Source organism: Bicyclus anynana, chromosome 21 (genome assembly GCF_947172395.1).
Source record: "Bicyclus anynana chromosome 21, ilBicAnyn1.1, whole genome shotgun sequence".
In the NCBI taxonomy this organism is placed as follows: domain Eukaryota; kingdom Metazoa; phylum Arthropoda; class Insecta; order Lepidoptera; family Nymphalidae; genus Bicyclus; species Bicyclus anynana.
In genome coordinates, this window is record NC_069103.1 from 11,264,354 (window position 1) to 11,289,210 (window position 24,857).

General features: G+C 34.6%; 3 protein-coding genes across 4 annotated transcripts; 1 reads left to right on the forward strand and 2 right to left on the reverse strand.

The window, feature by feature from the left end:
* The first annotated feature begins 277 nt into the window (after positions 1–277).
* Positions 278–16,904, forward strand: LOC112046441 (protein transport protein Sec23A). 2 transcript variants are annotated; one of them, XM_052888112.1, is made up of 14 exons: positions 278–439; positions 517–806; positions 2,637–2,892; positions 3,586–4,156; positions 4,641–4,783; positions 5,476–5,615; positions 6,215–6,333; positions 6,851–7,004; positions 7,850–8,001; positions 9,122–9,296; positions 10,295–10,450; positions 14,758–14,823; positions 15,128–15,148; positions 16,375–16,904. In XM_052888112.1, the coding sequence occupies exons 2-14, from the start codon at positions 528–530 to the stop codon at positions 16,462–16,464; spliced, it is 2,322 nt and encodes a 773-aa protein (XP_052744072.1). In that variant the 5' UTR covers positions 278–439; positions 517–527; the 3' UTR covers positions 16,465–16,904. The 2 variants fall into 2 exon arrangements, with proteins under 2 accessions (XP_052744072.1, XP_052744073.1); XM_052888113.1 differs by lacking the exon at positions 15,128–15,148.
* On the reverse strand, positions 10,461–14,771 carry LOC112046442 (putative leucine-rich repeat-containing protein DDB_G0290503). Its single transcript, XM_052888116.1, has 5 exons — positions 13,872–14,771; positions 13,596–13,704; positions 13,310–13,401; positions 12,335–13,231; positions 10,461–12,159 (listed from the first exon to the last, which is right to left on the reverse strand). The coding sequence occupies exons 1-5, from the start codon at positions 13,957–13,959 to the stop codon at positions 11,045–11,047; spliced, it is 2,301 nt and encodes a 766-aa protein (XP_052744076.1). The 5' UTR covers positions 13,960–14,771; the 3' UTR covers positions 10,461–11,044.
* An 826-nt stretch (positions 16,905–17,730) lies between the features above and the next one.
* LOC112046444 (calcineurin B homologous protein 1) lies at positions 17,731–21,419 on the reverse strand. Its single transcript, XM_024083062.2, has 4 exons — positions 21,053–21,419; positions 20,459–20,722; positions 19,584–19,677; positions 17,731–18,996 (listed from the first exon to the last, which is right to left on the reverse strand). The coding sequence occupies exons 1-4, from the start codon at positions 21,117–21,119 to the stop codon at positions 18,852–18,854; spliced, it is 570 nt and encodes a 189-aa protein (XP_023938830.1). The 5' UTR covers positions 21,120–21,419; the 3' UTR covers positions 17,731–18,851.
* Positions 21,420–24,857: the final 3,438 nt, after the last annotated feature.

Consider the following 24,857-nt stretch of genomic DNA (forward strand, 5'->3'; position numbering starts at 1 on the left):
AGTTAGTTGCATCTTGATAATTATTTTCTCTTTATTTTATGCTTTAAAAGGAACGTAATGTTGACAAATCATAGACAAGGACGCTCCCAGACACTATGGTATTTTAACCATAAACAAAACTTTCATGAAAGCAATTCATTTATACATTTTTCAAAATTACATGAGTATAAATCTGATTTTGTGCCATTACTGTTTTTTTACAAATGAAATTATTTCGTATTTGTTCAAATCATTGACTGCGTTTACAAAAATGACGTGGCTTAAGTGACAGTTCCATTGTCTATGGTATTGACTAATTGACATTTGCCAAATCAGCTCGGGTCGGTCCGTCTGGTAATTTTTTAATAAAATCAAGTTATCACTCGGTTTGAATGAATTTGTATTGAAATAGTAATTTTTTGCTAGATTATCTAGCTTAAAGTAGGCACATGTATCTTTGGTTTGTATTAGTCTAATATCTGTTGCTGTTTTCGTGTGTTATAGTGTCGTTATTTGATATTCGTGTTTCGTTCATAGATCGGGGTGATATGGCGACTTACGAGGACTTCATCCAACAAAATGAAGACAGGGATGGTATACGCTTTACGTGGAACGTGTGGCCTTCAAGTAGAATCGAAGCTACAAGACTTGTGGTACCCTTAGTGTCATTGTACCAACCCCTGAAGGAGCGGCCGGATTTGCCTCCGATTCAATATGAACCTGTGCTATGTACACGCAATACTTGTCGTGCAGTGTTAAATCCAATGTGCCAAGTGGATTACAGGGCCAAGCTATGGGTCTGCAACTTCTGTTTCCAGCGAAATCCGGTAAGTACTTAAATGTATAGAATTTCAAAGATTTTTGTGTCTTTAATAACAGCATGGTTTAATGAGCTACTCCAGTGCCATCCTCCAGGTTAAATTATGTAGTGATCTAAAGTGTAGACTAAAGTCGGTCAGCTGGCTTGGGGTTGAGCTTGACTTTGATATTAGGTGTTGAGATAGAGGAATTAGATATGGAGATACATCACACCCTAATACACCAACAAAATTGTCTGACCATTTTGAGGGCGATGAGGTAAACGCACACATTGAAAATATTCTGTGTCTTTACACTGCACACAGCCATTTTGATTTACAATACACACACACACATGTTACTTTTATACAGGCTAACAATCACATCTCTTAGACTCGTTAGTAAGATTATTCAATTACTTGATCATTGTACCCTCAGAAGAATTGATTCTTTTTGGGTAATGTTTTTATTACAAATTTGATATAATTGATTTCGAAATACTTGTAAACGAAATGTAACTTCATATTTTTGTAAACTAGAAGTAGTTGACCTTTTTTATTTTACACAATGAAAACGATTACAACAGTGAAACATTGATTTTATACACATAATCTAATATGTAAAATTCTCGTGTCGCGGTGTTTGACATTGAACTCCTCCGAAACGGCTCGACTGATTTTGATGAAATTTTTTGTGCATATTTAGTAGGTCTGAGAATCGGCCAACATCTATTTTTCAAACCCCTAAATGTTAAGGGTAGTCCACCCCTAAATTTTTTTTTTTATTTTTTAGGCAAAATTTTTTGTTTTTATTTTTTTATGACACAGCATACAAAAATACATACAACCCTAAATTTTCACTCCTCTACGATCAACCCTTATATTTTATTTGTTAATTAAAAACTATACATACAAATGATTTGTAACTAAAACGTAGTCAATTTGAGCTTTATTTTTATTGTATAAAGTTCATATTAATAATAATTAGAAAACGGGGTAGGGGTAGGGTAGGGGTAGGGTAGGGTTAGGGTAGGGTAGGGGTAGGGTTGGGGTAGGGTAGGGTAGGAGTAGGGTAGAGGTAGGGTAGGGTAGGGGTAGGGGTAGGGTAGGGGTAGGGTAGCGGTAGTTGAAAGTTTACATCGAGTTTCACGCGGACGAAGTCGCGGGCATCCGCTAGTAGATTTATAAATACATCAGATGGATTGATCTTGTACTTTTACAACAGGGTAACGTCTAGCGAGGCAGGTCCCTACATTTGATCTGAGGGTGTTAATGATAATATATACCTCCAGAATTATTCAGTAGCAGCCTGAGCATTTCTTGCAAGAAAGAAAAACTCAATTCTTCCTTCTTAATTCCATGTCATGATTGATGGCCACATAGACGTCTAACTAAACTAATCTAGACATAACTTTCTTATTAGAATGAAATTTTTAGTTTTTTTTTATTATAAACCACTCTGCAGAACAGCTAAACAACAAAAACAAAAAAAAAATACAAATCAATAAATTTTTGAATTAATTTAAATACAAATACATCAAAATTTAAAACTCGTAACTATTTCAAGTAGGCTTAGTTTCCCATATCTTAGTATCCCCTATAAGGAGAGAGTCCTGTCTCATAGTAGGCCTTTAAAATATCAACTAATAATGATGAGGCTTATGAGTATTTTTGAAAAATCACATGTTTATCGTGGCTAATGACTCTACCACAGGTTCGGAAAGCAGGTGCAATAGAGGAGAGTTTAGAGAGAGTTTATATAATATAAGATTTGATTTGAATTTTATCCAATGTAATAATTAAAAATTAAGCTTTAAGTAAATACATACATACAACTAACAATTTCTGTTTTTATTACAGTTTCCGCCTCAATATGCAGCAATATCAGAGCAGCATCAACCAGCAGAGCTGATTCCAAACTTCTCTACAATAGAGTATACCATAACAAGGGCTCAAAGCATGCCCCCCATCTTTCTATTGGTTGTAGATACATGTTTAGATGAAGAGGAGCTTGGGGCTCTTAAAGATTCTCTTCAAACGTCGCTTAGTTTGATGCCACAGAATGCACTCGTTGGCCTCATTACATTTGGCCGTATGGTACAAATACATGAATTAGGTATGTTTTAATGCTAATTTATATTTAATGTCTTTTAGTAATTCTAGAGTGGACATCTGCCAAGGGGAATACAGGTGATCCATTAGTAAGGTCCACCCTATCCCTGTGGCATGAAATACATCTTCACTGGTGCATTGTTCCCCTCTGACCTACTAAAAGACAACAATTCCTAGGTTCATCAAGGAATTGTAATGTCTTTTAGTATAACAATAAACCTGGTGATGGTTAATCAGACCTGTTTCATTTATTTGTGCTTTTTCTAGTAGTTCATCTTACCATTATCAAGTGTACTGTATCAGTGTCCTTTTTCACTTTTTGGACATGGTGGATCTTCTATCTATAATACTCATTATATCATTAAGGAGTTTTTTTTATTATTATACAATCAGTAAACAATCTTGGCTTCCATTTCATCATTCAGCACTAATCCATCCAATTTTCACCTGCATAGTACCACTATTATTGTGGGAAGGTTTTACCACCACATTCACCATAGTGTAGCTTTTCATTACAATCTATGTGGGTGTTAAATTCAAACAAAAAAAACAAAAACAAAATTATAGACTACATAATTTAGAAACTTCCAAAATTATTGTGCAATGAACCAAAGTATACAGTGGGATAACATTGGGATTAAAAGTTTAATAACACATTGATAAACTTAAATACAATCTTTTTTATTCTTTTTTACAGGTACTGAGGGCATATACAAGTGCTTTGTATTCAAGGGCACTAAAGATTTAACAGCTAAACAGATACAAGAGCAATTAGCGATTGGTCGTGTGAACGCACCAAATACACAACAAAGACAAGGAGCCCCTGCTCCTCAACCACCGGCACACCGTTTCTTGCAACCAGTCAAACAATGTGACATGGCTCTAACAGACCTGCTGAGCGAACTGGGCCGCGACCCCTGGCCATTGGGTGTTGGGAAACGTCCTTTAAGAAGTAGTGGCGTTGCATTATCATTAGCCATAGGTTTATTAGAAGTCACTTACCCTAACACTGGAGCAAGAGTTATGCTGTTCCTCGGTGGCCCCTGCTCCCAAGGTCCAGGTCAAGTGGTAAACGATGAACTGAAGCAGCCAATCCGATCTCATCATGACATTCATAAGGATAATGCAAAGTATATGAAGAAGGCTATAAAGCATTATGAAGCATTATCACTGAGGGCTGCAACTAATGGTCACGCTATTGATATTTATTCCTGTGCCTTGGACCAGACTGGTTTAATGGAAATGAAGCAGTGCTGTAATTCAACAGGGTTGGTATTTTTTTATACCTGGGTTCATATTTTTTAACCCCGACGTAAAAAGAGGGTTGTTATAAGTTTGACGTGTCTGTCTGTCAGTATGTCTGTGGCGCCATATCTCCTGAATGGATGAAGCGATTTCAATTCAGTATTTTTTGTATTAATGGTGACTTACGGGCGAGTGTTCTTAGACATGTTTGACGAAAATCAGTTGAGCCGTTAAAAAGTTGTGGGGGGTGAAAGTGGCGAAAGACAACCAAATGTCTGCAAATATACTCAAGTGCGGTCTCAAATCAAAGCGCACTGAAAGAAAATATTGATGACTTCGTTGAGAGTGTAATTAATAATTTCATCACATAGGGGAGTTTTTCAAAATTTTATATTTTATTAATTGACAATAATTCTTCACAAGATTGTTGGTTGGATGTTGTTTACATATCTAGTCCTTCAGTTATGGTAAGTCTTGCAAACAATAAATGTTGTTCATGTTTTTCAGAGGTCACATGGTAATGGGAGATTCATTTAATTCCTCACTTTTCAAGCAAACGTTCCAGAGGGTCTTTTCCAAAGATCAAAAAGGAGATTACAAAATGGCGTTTAACGGTACTTTAGAAGTTAAATGCAGTCGGGAACTTAAAAGTAAGTAAAAATAGTCTACAAAAATAAATGAAATCCTTCCTCTTTCAAATTCCCAATATACAGAATTATTTAAGTTATCTAAAGGTGTAGTTAATTTTTAGATGTAGGTTGAATTAAATATATAGTTAGACCATCATACTGTTTTCTTAAATGAGAATCAGAAAGCCATCAGCTACGTGGTGAAATATTACAATTTCCAGACTTGTTTCTTTACTATGATCCTTTATAGTATAGTATGATTATTCTACAAGCTTTTTTAATTGGAGAATGATGGAATCTGCCTAATTGTCTATTTCTCTAATCTATTTTTTAAAAAATACTTTCTCTTAAACCAATTTGAGTTGAATGCAAATGGGAGTATAAACGTTAATGAAAAAAGTATGATCGTGTTTGATCTATCATATCACTGGATGCTACCAAGTTATAGAGGACTCCCCTTAACTTATTGAAAGTCTAACAGACATCCTCCCGGTTTCATTCGCGTAATTCTCGTTCCTGTGGGAGTATGGGGATTAAATATAAGCATGCATGTCCTTAAGCATGCGGGGATAGTGTAGCTTTCCAACAGTGGAAGAATTTTTCAAATTGGTTTAGTAGCTTCGGAGCCTATCCAATGCAAACAAACAGTCAAATCTTTTCTCTTTATTATATTAGTAAAGATATGATTATGATTTAATATGTCATTGTTCCAGTAAGTGGTGCAATAGGCTCCTGTGTGTCCCTCAATGTGAAGGGTCCATGCGTGTCTGATCAGGAGGTCGGCATGGGCAACACTTGTCAATGGAAGATGTGCACCTTCACACCTAGCACTACCATGGCTATATTCTTTGAGGTATGATATACGAGAATTTATGTAATTTGTTATTGATGTATTGATAACCCACCCATACAACCAGGTTGTCTATGTATATTTGAGACGAGAGAAACACATTGTCAATCAATAGAGACAAATTTAAAAATATTTCTCTCTTACAATTTGATGGGATGGTAGACAGATAATTTCATTTTCAAATTTCAAATCTCACCGTGAGATATGTTTTATCTTTTAATTCATGCTAGGCCTGCTGATGTTAAATGAACACTTATGTTTAGCTGCGTGGCACATAGACCCTGCTTTTTGCATACACTGCTGTTTGATTCTCACAACTAGTAAATATATGTGTGATAAGTATGGATGTTTTGCAGCATTAGTTAAAGTGTTTTTCAGTTGGCATGGGTACGGTGACAGTTGCCTGTATGACTTTCATAATATTGTTGTGAATCGCGGCAAACTTTCAAGAGTGAAACTAACTGTCACCCACACTATCCTACATGAAAAGAACTGTTGTTAGTTAGTCAGTCATCTTACAATTGTATGTCTGTGGTAGCTCTTAACCTGACTATTGAAGCATAAATAATAATAATTGATCTGAGATGAATTTGTGTATAAAGGTGGTGAACCAACACGCGGCGCCGATGCCGCAGGGTGGGCGCGGCTGCGTGCAACTCATCACGCAGTACCAGCACTCCAGCGGACAGCGGCGCGTGCGTGTCACCACCGCAGCCAGGAAGTGAGGACTGTCTATTTTTCTAACATATTCTACAATTTGGCTATCTATGTGACTATAGCTTGGCAACTTCGTTCGTAACACTCCCGAAGGTGTTTCGTGATATAGAGAAAACCCATAAGCTCAAAATTATGGAAACAACAGTAAAGATACCTTTCTCTATATTAAACGCACGGCATAATTGTGTCGTCGCCTGCACAGTACAGGGGCGCCTGATCGCCGGTCGGGTATGTCTTATTCTATCTTTAAGAGATATTGTGTGGCGCTAGGCCTGCTGGGCTTGGTGCATCATTTGCCAACAACGAGCTATCATCGAGTGGTCCAGTCGCAGTCCGCGCGTGATCACCTTGTGAGCGAGGCGATCCGGTGATGGTTCGGAGTTGATGTATTGAGCGCATACGAACGCGAACCCATACAAATACATACGAAAAATGCTAGTCACTCGAGGCGATGCGGTGCGGGTCGGGTCCTGGGTGGCTCTAATGAGCTATGACCTTTAATATAACTTATGTCGTTGTAGTTGGGGCGACGCAGCGGTGAACCTGCAGCACATCTCGGCGGGCTTCGACCAGGAGGCGGCGGCGGTGGTGATGGCGCGGCTGGTGGTGTACCGCGCCGAGCAGGAGGACGGGCCCGACGTGCTGCGCTGGCTCGACCGGATGCTGATACGATTGGTAACCAATGATAAGATTATAGATCGGTTACGTACCTAAAAAATCACCGCAAAAAGTGATCCGAGTAATAGGCTACAAAACTGAGCGCACACATGCACAATTTTGTCTTAATTCCATTATTTAGGTATTATTTGTTTGAATACCGTTCATTGTTGACCCCAATTAACATAGAGATGTGGAAATTTCCTCTTTTGAGCGCCTCATTTTTCATGACCTAGTCACAAATAGAAAATTGAAAAAATCCTCAGATATACAGGTTTCCTCATGATGTCTTTCCCTAACTGTTGACATTTAATTTTTTAAAATGCACATAACTAAAAAGTTGGAGGTGTATGCCGCGGACAAGATTCGAACCTACGTGACGTGAATCAAAGGCTGAGGTTACTACGAGTATATACATATGTGATAGTTATGTGTTGACTTTCTAGAAGTTTCTTACCTTATCTTCCTACAACTTCCAATAACCCCAAAAGGTGTCACACCTTTTGGTGCTGTTGTCACAGCACGATGGATGCACAACCTAACCTCCCTTCTATCCCTCTACTCTACTTGTCACTGATATCAACACTCTCTGAATAAAGTTAGTTGTATGTGTCAAAAAATGCATATCAGTAGCTAGTTTTTGCCTCAACGTGATTTCAAGGTCATAACAGCAAGCTGGACTACATAAAATAAATTATCATATTTTTTTGGTTTCTAAGTAAAATATAAGTCAACTATATATTGTCTTACGGCAATATGGCACAAAGCTTCCTAAAATAAAATTATTAAAAACTTAAAAGTTTTAGCCCTTTTCATTCAAGTGCCCTTTTCAACTTTTCTAAAGTGTAACTCACGATTTCCAGTGTCAGAAGTTCGGCGAGTACGCCAAGGACGACCCGAACAGCTTCCGCCTGTCGGAGAACTTCAGCCTGTACCCGCAGTTCATGTACCACCTGCGCCGCTCGCAGTTCCTGCAGGTGTTCAACAACTCGCCCGACGAGACCACGTTCTACAGGTAATTGGATCATATTTCAAGGCTCAACCTCATGGAACCTCGCAGAGGAAGCCGCCTACATAACTGTAAAAACCAAGAAGAAGAACCAGCTCATGACTAAGGGCCCCGTATGGGTTCGAAACTAGTCGGGCATCCGACCTAATATCACGTGAGTTTTAGCCGTGTTTCATAATCAATTAATATGAATAACACTCACAATAGTTTAAATTCTAAAATAACCGTAAAAAGTTTTTTTTCTCTTTACAAGTTAGCTGAGACTAGTGTTTTTCAGATAGCAGGGTGACAGTTCTTTTCGCTCTTGAAAGTTGACCGCGTTTCGCGATAATAGTACGAATTAAGGTACAGACTAGACATAAGGCAACTGTTCAAAATTCAAAGAATTCTAAATTCATTTATTTCAAGTAGGCTCAGTTTACAAGCACTTTTGATACGTCAGTTGACTATTCTTCTTTTCTATTCTACCACCACTACTACCACCGGTTCGGAAGGCAGATTCTGCTGAGAAGAAACCGGCGAGAAACTCAACAGTTGCTCTTTTAAAAAAAAACCATACAATAATATTATAATTTACAATTGATGACAACATTACAATTTCTTATAGTTTTACTTCCTGTGTGAAGGTGGAAGCTGATCCAACAGCCTCCAAGCAACTTTATCATTAAGGAACTCATCAGTGGTTTAGTAACCCCGACTATGCAAATGTTTTTTAACACATTGCTTAAAGCTATGCATTGGCAGGTCCATCACAGTCTTGGGGATCTTGGTATAGTGAACTGTCGTCTGTCACCATATCCATGCTATTTGAAAAACACTACAATCTCACCTGATGGTTAGTGACAATGCAATCTTGATGTTTTGTTTGCTGTTCACTAAACTTTTAAAATATTTAGGATATCTTCAAAGGATATTCTATTATATACAAAAAAGGCAGAGGGAGAACATTGAACCTTTTAAACAAAGGTCTACATGAGTCAAGCGTATGCAAGTCACATAAGGCCCTCAAACAAGCCTTTTGCTTAACAAACACAGTGTTCGTAAGTACGGAGTTTCCCCATAAGATGATTCCATTTATAGATTCTTTTTGGAGATTTAGTTTTTGTTAAACTAATGCTTGTTCCAGACACATGCTGATGCGCGAGGACCTGACGCAGTCGCTCATCATGATCCAGCCGATCCTGTACTCCTACAGTTTCGGCGGGCCGCCCGAGCCGGTGCTGCTCGACACCTCGTCCATACAGCCCGACCGCATCCTGCTCATGGACACGTTCTTCCAAATACTCATATACCATGGCGAGGTAATGACGAATTATTATTGGTCACCAGCTTGTATGAGTGTCCTGCTGGGGAAAATCATGGAGGATGACTAGTTGATGGGGAATGGGAATATTGATCATATTTAAAGATATGGTAAATATTCTTTTTTAAAAAAAAAATTTTTAGGTTCAGGTTTATTTACGAGTAACGCAAGTAGATTGAAAGTCTAGATTGAAAGATTGCTTTGACTTTAGCTAATTTATATTATGCTAGCAGCTAACCCTCCCTGACCTCCCCTTCCTCCCCTGGGCGGTACAGTTATTATCCACTCATATTTATTTATTCATATTCAGGTAATAACATATATTTTACATTATACAATATAATATAGTAAAATATAGTTATTATACAATGTAAGATAAGGATACCCAGTTTGGGCGTAGCCTTTATTGTCAAGTGAGTGATAGGCAAACCGATTTTGTTTTTGGTTTTCTTTTTCATGCATGTAGTCGTCTACCACATAGTAGCACTTTTCGCCCAGAAAATCCCTTAATATATTTTTTAATACAATATATTTTTACTCATTTCGTATATGGAACTCTAATGTCCCAATTGTCAAACACTTGGTGGAAGAACTTAACTGCCTAACCTTAACTCTATCAGCTCTCACCGCAAAAAAAATGCACTCTCCGTCGTAATGAAAATGTTTACCACGGTAAAATTATCACATCGATTTAAAAATAAAATATATCGCCAAGTACGTATAGGGAATATTTTTTTTAAACTTATACAAAAATATATACCGCCGATGGATATCTACATCTTTTGACACCGCAGCACACCGGCGCCGCACCGCAAGTATTTGTAGACAAGTAAAAATAGAATCCGATGCGGGTGCGGTGCGGTGTCAGTGCGTTTTTATCTCTCTACCTACATACCTTGCGGCTATGGTGAATCTCTTCTACACGAAGCCTTAATATTTCGTTCCTGTGCTCAAGGACCATAAACCTTCATATAAAGGAGTATTCTATTTTCACAGACGATAGCGCAGTGGCGAGCGCTGCGCTACCAAGACATGCAGGAGTATGAGAGCTTCGCGCAGCTGCTCCGCGCGCCCGTTGACGATGCGCAGGAGATCTTGCAGACTCGCTTCCCTGTGCCGCGGTACATCGACACCGAGCACGGAGGGTCTCAGGTATTGTACTGTGCTACTCCCTAGCGGACGACCTGCGGTCTACGGACTACGGAAAGGAAACTACATAGGTGAACCATGTAGTTTCCGTTTTACATGGGTGATCCATGTAGTTTCCGTTCCTGTTGGATTAAAGGAGATCTAACGCTTACTATAGTCACAAATAACGGTTGTTCTATTGGTAAAGCAATTTTCAAAATCGGTTCTATCAATCCAAAGATTGCGCCCCCTACAACCTCTCAAACTTTACCTGTTTGTAATATTAATTAATATAGATTAGTGTACCCCTTCGGTCTAACCCGTGTAGTTGCCATTCCGGTGGGGATATGGGAATAAAATATTGTTTATGTTAGGTATTTGTCGAAAATGTAGCTTTCTTCTTAGTAATTACAAACTATCCTGCAACGTCATATAGACGTCACAACGTAATGTTTTTTAAAGAAGAAATTTGCTCTTTCAAAATTAAAAACGTTGTTTTCATTTATCAGACCAACTTTAATGAAATAAATGAAATTTATGAATTTAATTACCAAACATTACTCATTATGAAACTCCATAGATTATCGAATTCAAACTGTATTGTATTCCGAAAGTAATTTAAGCGGTTTCCACGCTCTGAATATTTTCCTTGTCTCCTAGAATCTTCTCTAGCATATCTGTCACCTTCTGTTGAGACTGAATGAACTTTTTGAAATGTGTGTCGTCATACGATTTCTTCTTTATGTTGTTAAGAGACATTTGTTGTCGTGAAACTATTTTTCCGTTGCAACAATCGGCCATTTCTTTTGAAAATGTGTATTTTTCGTTGCAACAATCATTTATTTCTGCGTATTTGTTTTCTTCTGGATAGTCTAAATAGGGCTCCATTTTTTCTAATTTCTCATGGTATCGTGGTGTGTCTGATATGATTTCATCGCTGAAAGGCTTTGAAAATTTTCCTATATTAATCTTTTCATAATAACCGGAGCTGTATTTAGAATGGCCGTTATTGCTTAATGTGAACTTTATAACATCGTCTTTATCATTATCATGAAAATTACTAGGTCTATGTGGTTCTTTAGACAAATAAGGATGTTTCTTTGATTTGTATGCTTCAAAAGATTTAGTCGCTTTTATATTATGTGGATGACCTCTTACCTGATTGTCATTTTTAATTGGAAGTATTCTGTATGGCGCTTGTGTGCCTATAACAATGTTCTGTCGTATTAAATTCTGTGGTTTATCGATAGGTATACCTATAGGTAATATCTCTATGTTATTAGTTTGTACAGTTAGTGGAAGTAAACCAGTTTTCGGTTCATGTTTTACAAAAACTGGTGCTTCAGTAATTGTTATTTGTTTTGTTATCGTTCCATTCGATCTATACCTTTGTTGTTGTGAAGCAAAATTGTAAAGGTTATCTGAATTCACTGTTGGGTTATGTTTTATTATTCTATTTACTTGGTTTGTATTAAAATTAAGTTTTGTTTGTATGATGTTTATTGGCTTTGTTGTCTGACTATGTATTTCTAAATCTTTTGTTTCAACTTTTTGCATTTGAAATGGTAATAATGATTTATCTTTGTCATTAATGCTTTTTTCGCTGTCACTTTTAAATACTATGCCACTCTGTTTCAAAGATTTAATTTCTTCAAACAATTCTAGAAATTTTTTCATTAAAGAATCTGGAGTCTTTATGTTTTCTTCTTTTAGCGTTGTTTGGATTGCAGATTCTGTAACATAAATATTGTGATATCTGTATATAATAATAGTAGAATTAAAATAAAATAATAAAATTTTAGTATTTAAAGATTTATCCACACCAATAAAATTCACGACATACTGGTTCTTTTACAGTCCAAACAAAAACCATCTACTACTTTAAGTATATTATACTTAAATATTTACCTTTTTTTGTAGTGCTTTGAGTTGTTGTTGTAGACACAATAGTTGTAGTAGTGGTTACTGTTGTTATTTTATGCAATTCTTTACGCAAATCCTGTAAAACCATCTCCTTTACATTGTCGGCTATCTCTTTTATTATGTCGCTAGAAATCATCTGTTTTGGCTCTATACTATATGCACTCCTAGTGTCAGTTCTTCTTAAACTGTTTTGATAAGGATTTCTAGTCCTTTTTAAACTTTCTTCAGTATTATGGTTGTGATTTTGAAACAGTTCAGCGCCTGCAGTATATGGTTTAAATCTGTTTAGTTTATTAATTAAAGTAAGTTCATCGTTGATGTTTGTCTCATTGAGTATGTTTGTTTTCTCTCTCTTTTCCCCTAATTCTTCTGGAATTGCTTGTGTATAAGTATTTTGATGGATCGGCGGATATGAGGCTTTATGTTGGAAGTCAGAATTAATATTTGTATCATTTTCTGTATCTCGTATTCGCAACAAATATAATTTTTCAAACATATCGTCAATATTCAAAGATTTCGGTGTAGTTTTTGATTGAGCACTCAAATTTCTTCTTTTAGCAACATAATTTTCAAATAGTCGTTTTAGAGTGTCATTAGTTTCAAAAGTGGTGTCCGTGATGCTTCTCTTAATTTCTTGTTCTTTTATAAAATCTGGTTTTAGTAGTGGGTCTTTCATTGCTTTGTTTATTTGAGTGTCTTCCAAAAGATTAAAAATACTTTCTAATTGTTTCTGTTTGTCATTATATTGTATTTCTTCATCATTTTCCTTAACCTTGTTAATTTTGTTTTCTTTGCTAGCTTTATACATATCATATTCTGCAGGAACAGGCTTTTCTACAATTTCGATAGAGGTATTTGATTTAAAGTCTTCCAGAATGGCATCTGTAAAATGTTAGTAACAATTAATAACATTACTTATGACAGACATCGTATAAAATCACAAATCACTAGCCGACTTACTTTTGGTTTTATTAACGTATGATTCTGTTATGTGCGTATCGTTATTCTTATGTTTATCATCCTGTGATTTAATGCACATTTCACGTAATTCACTGGAAGAATTAAAAAAAAATAATCATTTATCAAATCAAATTACAATCATGCCTGATGGTAAGCCATGAGGAAGTCTTAAGTTGAAGAGCGTTTGGGCCTAGAAGATACTGATTCGGTCTTGCCTTGCAGTTGTACAAGTGTTTTTGCCCTGTTTCCAAAAACTATTGCTACTTCAATCAATCTTGGTACTCACTCATTGTTCATATCGTCGATGTTTACGTTGTAGCGTTGTAGTTTTGTCAACATGCTCACGTCCAAGTCTTCTTTTTGCATTCCGCTCAACACCAAAACGCACACTAAGTCTGAAAATTTTGACAATAGTTACGACCTTTCCTAAAAAAATACATTCTAACAGCTTTAAAATCTGTGAAAGTGGTGAATCTTTTTTATTTTCAGGGACTTTAAGAAACTTGTTCACTTTTGGGGTTTTTTGAAGTGTTTACTTATTATTTACTCATGTTTTTTGGACCTTTTATCCGGTCTAAGCGTAGTGTGGCCCGACCGTGTGATAACGTACATGTAACGGCGATGACAGCGACCAGAGCTCGGCACAACATTCTGACGTGTTGTCGCCGCGCCACCTGATCGCTGCTCGCATGATTCTTTTATTGTAGTCGAAGTGTGATTGTGTTGGAATCAATAGAACTAAAAAGTTTATAGTGTTTTAGCAGTCATCTACTTATATCATATATAGTTATATGTATAGTTAAAATTGCTTCAAAAATTAGCCATTATTTGTCGTAAAAAGTAAATGACAAAAAAAAATATTGTGGGATATCCATAAGAGATAGACATATACCATCCCGGAGTTTTCTGTAGACCTTTTCAATGTGTACAATACTTAGTACATTATTTTGATATTTTTTGATTACGTAGGGTTCAGCCTGCGTTTGCAATGTAAGCGAAAAAATGTAATTATTTACATCAAATTAGAAACCTCAAAAATAGCAATATTTCTTTACTATATAATGGATGTTATTATACATATAAACCTTTCTCTTGAATTAATCTATGTATTAAAAAACCGCATCAAAATCCGTTGCGTATTTTTAAAAATTTAAGCATACATAGGGATATAGGGACAGAGAGGACACTACTAAACAAGTGACCTTATTTAGTAGTGAAGAAGCAAATGTTTCCTAATATATATATACCTTTGCCTATAGGCATATTGGAGCAATCCATTACTAGGACTAGGAACACGTCTTTCAATGCTATGTTAAGCTTCTTAAATTTCCCCGATAATCGTATACATTATACAGACTCAAATATATCAACTAAAAACTAGTTGGCAATACTTCCCCGGGTCAACTCTGTCAAGTCCTACTACTAAAAATTTCTCGTTATCATTACAGGCACGGTTCCTGCTGTCCAAAGTGAATCCTTCGCAGACACACAACAATATGTATGCCTATGGCGGGGTGAGTTGATATGATAACACTTGTCAATTTTCATTGTTTTTGAACTACATTGCACGGTTGTTTTTAAAGAATATTTAAAATATTTTTTTAAATTGTTTGAGTTTTTATTTATTTTCATTTTAATAAATTGTTTTCTTTTGAAGTATTGTGAATATTTATAACATTTTTTTAAATTGTTGTTTGATATTTTTTTTATGTTTAAACAAAAATTGCAATTTGCATGTTTGAATCCGCCGTGCTAGCATGGTTTTTTTGAATTGATGTTTTTCTTTTTTTGTTTCATCATTGTTTTGGCGAAATCCAGGCGATGCCGATACCATCTGCGGTAGAGATTTTTTCTTTATTTTCAAAAAAGGTTTTTGGGGTTTTGCGGTTTGATTGTTTTATGCTTTGTCAATTGCCATTTATAATATTTTTGGGATGATAACGATATTTTTACTATTGGTAACAAATAAATTAAATTCAATAGTTTATTTATGAAATATTTTATAGAAAAAGCAATTTGCATGTGCGTTGTGCATGTTACGAGCTATAGCATATTTAAAATATTGAAATGTTTATTATAAAATGTTCTGTGCTTGTTTATGCGTATATGTGTTTATAATTAATTATAAAAGTAATATACTATTCTTAAATTATATTTTTTATTTATACTAAATTACTAATCAATTTCCAATAATAAATATTTATAATCATTGGTGGCAGTTGCCAATTTTTAAAATATATTTAAAAATTATATATATTTATAATATATATTATATATAAAATATTTATAAATGTTTTATAATAAGGCTAAATTTTAATTTAATTATCTGTGTTGTATTTAAAAATAGATTATTATTGTATATAAATGAAATTTTAAATACTTTACTATTTAGGGGGTTTAACGTAAGCAAAATAACAAAAATGCTTTAAAAAGCTGGAATGGACTGTGCAATTTGAAAACTTAGCAAGTGACATAAATATTTTACAGGAAAGCCATCAAGCCGTTTCAATGAATGAAACGAAGTACTATTTTGATGTTTTGTTGCTTGACAAGATTTTTAAAATAGCTTTAATTTTAAAGTCTCGTTTAAAAGTCTGACAAAGCAGATTTTCTAATGTAAGAGTAATATACAATTTCGCATAGGTACGGAAAAACTCAATTTGAAATATGTCACTTGTTTGGTTTTGAAACATTGCTGTGTCTAAAGCACGTCACAGTACTTAGCTATAATATATATTAATATAGCTAGGCATATTACTATACATTTTCTATACTAATTTTCGAATGGCCACACACTCAGCTATAATATATATTTCTATGACGTCACCAAGCTATAACCGTAATAAAAATTATTGCATATACTATAAATTAAGGTATAGTAAGATATATATCGACATATTTTGAATGTACAGCGTGTTCTGATCTCCCGCTTATTTCTCAGTGTGTGGTAGCTTGCTATAATGTATATTATATTATGGTATATTAATATATATTATAGCTAAGTCTGTGACGACCTTAATACAATATTATTATTTAATTATTGAATATTGTCATGATATTAACAGGACGGTGGCGCTCCCGTGCTCACAGACGACGTTTCACTCCAAGTCTTCATGGAGCATTTGAAGAAGTTAGCCGTCTCGTCGACCGCGTAAAAAAGATCGATATCTTTTTCCTTTCCAAATATACTGTTTAATTTTTATTTGTATAACATAATAATAGCTATTATTTCAAGCCCTTTCATATTTATATAATATATATTTTTTAAAATTTTTTGGTAAATAATAATTTTTCTTCTATTAAATTATTTTATGAAAACGGAACCATTAATAATGAAGTTTAAACAGGATTTAATTTTTTACTACCTTGTCTCGCTCTTTGTCACATTTACAACTTTATATTGATTATGAATAAAATTGTTAATTTAGTTTTCAAAATTATAATTGAACATTTGAAATCGACATTTCTGCCAACATTTAAATAAATAATTTAATTTAATTCTAAGCGTATTAAATGTTGTGGTCAGAGAATTTTAGTTATATTTTCTACCTTGTAAAGTACCGTAGAAATAAATGATTATTATTATTTAAAGGAGTGTTTTCGTTTTATTTATTTTTCAACCAATTCTATAAAAAAAACCGATTAAGCGTTCAGGTACGATGTCCTGAAACCGTCGGAGGTACTGGGCCTCTAGCGATGTGGCACGTCGATTCTCTTTCTACAAACGCTAACGCTTTCAAAACTAACAAAATGTATGGAAATGACCTGATCGATGTCGATAGTCTGACATACCCAGACATTTTTTAATTTTTGAAGCGTTCGCGTTTGTAGAAAGAGAATTGACGTGGCACATAGCTACAGCCCCAAGTAGAATAAACTTGTGCCTCTTCAAGTTAGTCCGCTTTCATCATAGACTGCAACATCACTTAACATCAGGGAGGTTATTCTGTATCATTGTCTTTATCACTTCGACATTGTGAGCTTCGAACTCATATCTATCGCTCTTTGTCTATAGATCTTTCTTAGACAGAGAGAGATATAAGAGTTGAATTCGAAAGTCGCACTTGCGAGTTATACAAAACATCGTTACTGAATAGCTCTCCAGGTTCGATCTGATCGCAGTCAGGTGCTAAATGTTAATGAATAAATAAAATGCTTTATAATAGCAATGTTTCAACACACATGCCATTAAGTAGCAAATGCTCAATAGTAGCATGCTTTCATGCTATGTATGAGCATGTTTAAGTTTTCCTTTAAGTTACGCCAATCTACATTGGGGCAGCATGGTGGATCTTAGATTTTAATCGAGTTTTAATCCTTACTGTATGTTTGGCAATTGGGCATTAAAAAAAATGAGAACCTCCTCTATTTTGAGCTCTGGTAAAAATAGGCTAAAAATTAAAGGTCAATAACACAATAAATTAAAAATATAATATCTTTATTGATAAATCATTATTTGTTTGTACCTATACATTTCTAGGCTTTAATCAATTAAAACAAGTTTAGCATTTACCTATTTGTTTTTCATTAAATTACTATTTTTCAATAAACAAATCTAAATTAAAAAATCTAATTCAAATTTGCGCTTTAATAATGAATAACATAATTTGTGATTATATAGATTATTGTGAATTAGTATCACGAGATTATTTTAAATGTTTTTCATTCATTTCATTAATGTTTTATAAGTTTGTTTTTACAGCGACAGCATATTACTTAATTTAGAGTTTTGCTACTGAAATCGGCGGCAAGTAAAAAAGAACATTAAAGTTTGTTAAAAAAAAAATTAAAAAATGCAAGTATGGCAATGCCCACAGATTTTTTTGCCCAGCTATTTCAATCTCTCCTTTCATTAAAACTCTACAAAAAATATATTTATACATTACAGTAATCTGAATAATTCATTTATTTTGTTATTCGTCAGATTTTAGCGGATAATAGCAAAATAAATCAATTATTCCATATTCAAATTGAACCTTGTTTTAAGAGAACTTTCACAAAATAACACCATGACAATCTTGTATCTTGTCAAATTGAGTCTATTCTTAATTCTGTAAAAATTAAATTATATTTTTAACATTTTAATTATTAATAAATAGGAATTACATTAATTAAGCATTTTTCTATCTACACAACTATTAATATTAAGTGTTTTATACCACTTATACCCCTTTATTTTCAAGTACAACTAAAGCTAACCTTTCTAATCTACTTTACAACAACATTAATATGTATTAGCTATATATTTTAAATGAGTCCAAAAAATTGACAACCGCTGAATATTAATAAAACAATCTAAATGTAAAAATCATCATCATACAGAGCAACACTTTGCAGGACATGCAAAGAACACATCCTACAAAGTGCTGCAAAGTTCAGAAGTTAGATAATTTTAACATAGTGTACTTAAAAAATCCAAAAAAAAACACAATTCTAGTCTTAAGTATCAATTCTGGTGCTTTGACTTCATTAATTTTTATTTATTTGTTAATAACCATTAAAGTCATGGCTTTGTGATGCATTAAGTTCACAAGTGTGGAGGTCAATTAAGGAAACGGATGGACATTTTCTGTTCCACATCGGTCCTCTCTAGAGCTCGGCAGAACTCTTCGAAGGATATCATTTGATCGTTGTTAGTATCTGCTTCTAGTATTGTTCTCTCCGCAATACTAGTTAGTTGCTCCTCACTGAAATAAATAGTAAAGAGTTCATTAAAATTTTGAAAATCCTCGATATACAGAATGAGAGACCAGAGGGCCTAGTGGCAGTTTGATACTGTTACTATCGCCTTAACGTAAACGCGAATTCCTAAGGAATGAAACAGAGCCATCTAGTGGCACTACTGCACAACTGTTCAATTCCATATAGATTCACGTTTACATCAACGCGATAGTAACAGTATGAAAATATTGAAACTCCCACTAGGCACACAGAACATCAAACTGACTATTGTTAGGAGTCTACAGCAACCTGATCAACATAAAACATATGTAAAGATTTTGTTTGGATCTGGGACTTTTTTGGTTGAATTTGTCAGTTTTTGTGGATAATAGCAAAACAATCAGTATCTTCTTCCTCTTCTTTTCTTCCTGGGCCTTATCCGCACTTGGCCACTAAGGTTTGGCCGTTGTACGTAGGTCCCTTCGGTGCTGGTCCCCGCCGGAGTCACACCAGCCAACCGAGCTCGCTCCAGAAGCTTAGCAGGCCGCCCAGGTCCTAACAATCAGTAATCCATTAAACTTAATCCATTTGACATGCATGACTTTCAACTAACCTTATATTTACGCCAACCATCATGTGTAAAATAGCTAGTAGTTCATCTCTTGAGATTTTACCATCACTGTCCAGGTCGTACATCGAGAAAGCAACTGTAAAACGGCAAATATTTTTCAAAATGAAATGTAAATTTAGACAATATACAGATAAGTTTCTTATCTATAACAATAGATGAGTAAAGTAAACATCCCAGGAGGCCTAAAATGCATGCCACGACATATCTCGAGTAGTCAAATCAACCAATTTCTTTCTCAATCGCTCTAAAAGCAACAAAAGAGAAAATAAATGATATCAAAAGTTTTGCTAAGTTTACCTTTGCCTTACTGAAGCATGTCATGATTTGTCTTAGGACCGACTGACGGACACTAACAGACAATGAACTATTAATGACTACTTTTGCCCTTTATAGGGCAAATTACTTATTTAATAAAAAACTTGATGACACGTGCACATGTGAAGCTACAATAAAAAAAAATAAAGTATTTATTTATTTATTATTTATAATAACTTTATTGCACAAAAAAGAAAATAACATAAGAACACATATTAGGCAAAAGGCAACCTTATCACTAATAAGTAAGTAAGTTTTTTTAAATCTATAACTATGATCAATTTAGTCTGTATGTAGACTTTACAATCTTTTTAAGTGTATATCCTGAGCAATAGTGCATCACTTATGTACACTACACTTTGACCATTTACTACAATATATTGTGATCTCCACTTCTAATTTTCTCTTCCAAAACTGGTTGCACTTATGTGAGACACTATAACTCACTAGAAGTCTTTGTTTCCAAAACTATAAGTTAAATTAGTTTGTAAAATGGTAGCAAACAAAAAAAAAAAAAATGAATTTTATAAATAAAAACTTACATCTCAATTTCTCCTCTCTGCTGTTAAGTCTATTCTCTCTGTTCTTCCTTATAGGACGGAAGTGTGCCAGCACTTTCATGAACTGTAGGAAATTGACTCTGTCATCATGACTTTCAGCAAAGAATGAGTGGACAATCCTCTCACTCAAGGGGTTTATAGCCAGCTCTGGGATGCGGAGGAAGTCTTCCCTGGATAATGTGCCGCAGTCATTTTTGTCTAATGCAGTGAACCGGGAATATAGACGCTCAATCTGGTTTGGTGTAACTGGAAAAGCATATACATTAATAAATATTTATGTTATGGAATCAAAACACATTCCTGAATTTGAGTAAATAATATGGAATTTAAACATCTTAACTGTTATTTGTGCCTGGTAATCATATGGTATAAAATAGACTCTACATAAAAAACAGTTAAATAAGTTTCATGTAAATAAAATTTATTGTTATTGTTGATGTCTATACCAATGAGTTATATAAAAAAAAAAATTATTTTTATTTGAACAAAAGAAGTTCAATAACACATTAGACAAAACAATCAGTGTAGTTTAACTTTAAATTAAAAGAATTTCAAAATATATTAACAAATACATACACCCAGTTTCATCTTGGATTTGCGCAATTTCCTCTTCCCTCAGCATCAAAGACGATTTGTTACCCATTTTGCTTGTAAACCACGACTACACTTATTAACTTCAGCACTGGATTAACTGATAAGCTAGAGTCTCGGCATGAGTTACAGCTGGAAAATAATCGATTTCATACACCTATTGCGTCGAAGTCGAAGTTAAAAATGAGAATTACTGATAACTGATTAGCTATGGCTGCATGAATACCGAATACTAGCAAATATGTTCAATGACTAAGGCAAATAGAGGATTAATCACACAAATAACTTATAAACAGAAAACTTGCGACCTTTGCTTTGACTTTGGTCTTCTCATTTTCATTTATTTTGTAATTGTTTGACATTGACAGTTGGCACTTGATGATAATGACAGTGACGTTTTCATTTCGTTCTAAAACACAGATTCCTCTTATAAACGGCAAAAGTTGTTTGTTGATTGAGAAAATAAATGCAAAAAATAATAATCATTCCTGTAGGATATCTTTTGTACAAACCTCAACATATTATTTATTCTTCTATCTCGTTTACTTTTTGCACTGCGGCCTACCTCATATGAATGAATGAGTCTTTATTACGTAAGTCTTAGTCTAAGAGTCTACCAGTCATACGTTCATACAGCTTTAGCTTCCTTACGTTAAATGTGACATTTTTTAATAAATCAAGTATAAACATAAACGCACAAGTATCAAAGATAATAGTAATTTTGTTTGAACGCCCATACAAATATAACGATCATTATATACTTACGACGTTTATATAGGGCGTTTTGCAGGGATCCGTGGCAGTGCCGCAAATCTGAACCTTTAAATCCCTGTAGCTCCGAAAGTAATTATCGCAGATACCCTGTTACTTTTACAAAATTGCTTTAATATTTGCATAGGTACTCTTAATTTATATACAATTTAAAAAAACCATCATCCCTATTTATGAACTTTTTACTTTGTATGAAGTGTAGGTTCTTGTACTATAGTACCAACTTGTATATCAATTAAAATTACCTTAATAGATGGGAACATTTAGATAGGCATAGTGCGATTTAAAAAAGCCTATTAAAAACGAAACTAATGAAGTCGCACAAAACACACTTAAACTTATAATAATAATAAGCCCTTTATTCCGAATATACGAGTTGAGTAATACACATATATATTATACTAGCGGACGCCCGCGACTTCGTCCGCGTGACACTCGATGTAAACTTTCAACTATCCCTACCCAACGTTACCCCTACCCTACCTTACCCTACCCTACCCCCTACCCTACCTTACCCCTACCCTACCCTACTTTACCCCTACCCTACCCCTACCCTACCCTACCCTACCCCTACCCTACCCCTAATTTTCTTTGATATAAACCTCACGGAGCCCGAGACCTTTCCAACGAATGCAAAACCGTGGAAATCGGTTTGTGCGTTCTTGAGTTATAGCGTCAGGAAGGAAAACCCGACTTATTTTTACATAGTAGGAGATTATGTCGAGTAATTCGGAGTGCCTGTACACTGGCATAGGCCTCCTCCAGTCTTTTCCACTCCGTTCTATTTTGTGCTATCCTCCTCCAGTGATTACCTGCAGTTAATTTGATTGTCATGCTTAGCTCGTTACATTTCATGATTTCTTTTAGTGACCAGTACTTCTTCCAGCCGTTTGCTATTCTTCTGTTAACAACTTTAGTTGTTTATTCTTCATTGGAGATAACTTGTCCTAGGTAAATATATTCCTTCAAATATTCCAATGGGTGGTTATTTATTTGCATAGGTATTTCAGTCGAGTTAGTAAGCAATTTAGTTTTATCCATGTTCATTAAATTTTTTAATGAGTTTAAACTTATGTCATATTAAATGACATTGGGTTTTAACAATTTTAAATAGAATTTAAAAAAAACAAAACGTAGCCTATGTTCTGCTCCAATGTCCCATTTATCATACTTAATACCAAAATTAATTTTGAATTGTATAGATTTAGGTAATATGTATATAAATAATATTAATTGTCCATCATTGACTTGATACTCGTAAGTACTTAATGTCTTTTAATGTTAGGCTCTGAAACTAAAATACACTTTTGGTTGCTAAGTAACTGAAAACCCTGAAGTCAATCTGAAGTTTCAGGAATGACCCACTTTTCATTTTGACACAGTTATTAATTATTTTTGCTAAGTGTTTCAATGTTATTCACATAAGATTTATAAAATTTACGAATTATATTAACTATAAACCGAGACAGACATGAAAACAGCGAAAATAGCCCCTGAAAGTCAAGAAAGAAAATCTGATGTTGATCAACTTGACCCAGTTCTCGAAGTAAATGAAAATTTAGGAAGTGAACTGTTCGACCGCCCTCAAGAAGACGATGAATGGGAAGAAATAGAGCCGAAAATATTCGGCAAAAAACTCGTAACGGAAGACTTGTCGTTAGAATCATTAAATAATGCTATCTATGAAATTGGTGTAGTAAATCTTTGCTGGCCAGAAATAAGTGAGCCAGTTTTCGAAACTCGCACTTGCTTCCCTAAAAGTTACTACACTAACACAAATAAAGAGAGACTGCTCTTGGCGTACGCAGAAAATTTTAGACGACAATTTAATTTTCATTATAAAGTTCGGAAACCGCTGTTTTTGCAGGCTCCAAATGAATGTGGAATACAGGTAACATATTTAATTTAAATGTTTGTATCATGTTTGTACGCAAACCCACCACAAATACATGACCATTCATAGCGACACAAAGCTTGGTAAACCTTTTTGACGAAAGTCGAAACTAGATGGCGTAAGATACTTCTTAACTTCTTTCTTAAACATTTTGGAGGCGTTGTAGAAAAGGCGTTTTTGGAATAGTAACTTTTATTGAAATTGTAAAATGCTGGATTTTATAAATAAAGTTATAAGGAACTCAAAGACAACTGAGTGTCTGGCATCTTCGGATTTCCCTTTCAGACGTTATTGTAACGAGGCTTAAACTTAGACCATTAATGGTCTAAGGGCTTTAATAATACATAGATATAGCCATAAATTATAAGTTCTTTCTATTTGTACCAAGTTTAATTTCATTAAATATGCATTTACGTTATTTTTGGAAGCGATACCTTCTTATGGGAGGTAACCGCTTTGTAACGTTTTAACAATATCGTTATAATCGTAACGCGTTACAGCTGAATTTGGCACTTTTGACACTAGAACTTGACCCAGCGAATTCGGACTGATTTTACGACCAAAGGGACAGACTTTTTTACAAATTACAAGTTTCTATGTTGTTGCTTTCAAAAGCGATGTTCATCACACCTCTCCACCTCCGACAATGTAGGATTTCTAATTTAATTCAATTAATTAAAGCAATAACGATTAGTTTAAGGTATCACTTCTCTCGGGCATCCCGAGACGCACACAATATCTTAATTTAAGTATATGATTTTAGAAAATGGTGTGCTCTTCAATACGCCCTACAAAACTCTGCTACGCCGAGACAAATACCTGGCAAGGCTTGGCTTCTTTGGTTTCGGATTATTTCGACTTTGAACCATTACAAAAACCTATGCTGCATGTGAGTACTTAGACTAAGTTTCTAACTATTTAATTATTGTGGGGGGATAAGGGGATATGCAGAATTCGTCTAAATTTACAGTAGTTTTTAATAACTAGTGTTCTTGCAATAATTTTAACGATTTAAATTCTTAACTACCCTCTAATATTTTATTTATTACCTATATAAAGTTATGTTAGGTGGGTCAAACCCCAAACCGTCTATTTTTATGACTGCGTAACTAAACTTTTGGGTTT

Bases quoted from the DNA above. Each gene is read 5' to 3' on its own strand.
- LOC112046441 (XM_052888112.1), top strand. From the start codon at position 528: ATGGCGACTTACGAGGACTTCATCCAACAAAATGAAGACAGGGATGGT. The intron at 6,334-6,850 runs GTGAGGACTGTC...ATGTCGTTGTAG, and splicing joins GTCACCACCGCAGCCAGGAA to TTGGGGCGACGCAGCGGTGA. The intron at 9,297-10,294 runs GTAATGACGAAT...CTATTTTCACAG, and splicing joins TACTCATATACCATGGCGAG to ACGATAGCGCAGTGGCGAGC.
- LOC112046444 (XM_024083062.2), bottom strand. From the start codon at position 21,119: ATGGGTAACAAATCGTCTTTGATGCTGAGGGAAGAGGAAATTGCGCAA. The intron at 20,723-21,052 runs GTATGTATTTGT...ATGCTTTTCCAG, and splicing joins AATCCAAGATGAAACTGGGT to TTACACCAAACCAGATTGAG. The intron at 18,997-19,583 runs GTTAGTTGAAAG...TATTTATTTCAG, and splicing joins ATGGTTGGCGTAAATATAAG to TGAGGAGCAACTAACTAGTA.
- LOC112046442 (XM_052888116.1), bottom strand. From the start codon at position 13,959: ATGTTGTGCCGAGCTCTGGTCGCTGTCATCGCCGTTACATGTACGTTA. The intron at 13,402-13,595 runs GTGAGTACCAAG...TAATTCTTCCAG, and splicing joins ATCGACGATATGAACAATGA to TGAATTACGTGAAATGTGCA. The intron at 12,160-12,334 runs GTAAATATTTAA...TTTATGTTACAG, and splicing joins TCAAAGCACTACAAAAAAAG to AATCTGCAATCCAAACAACG.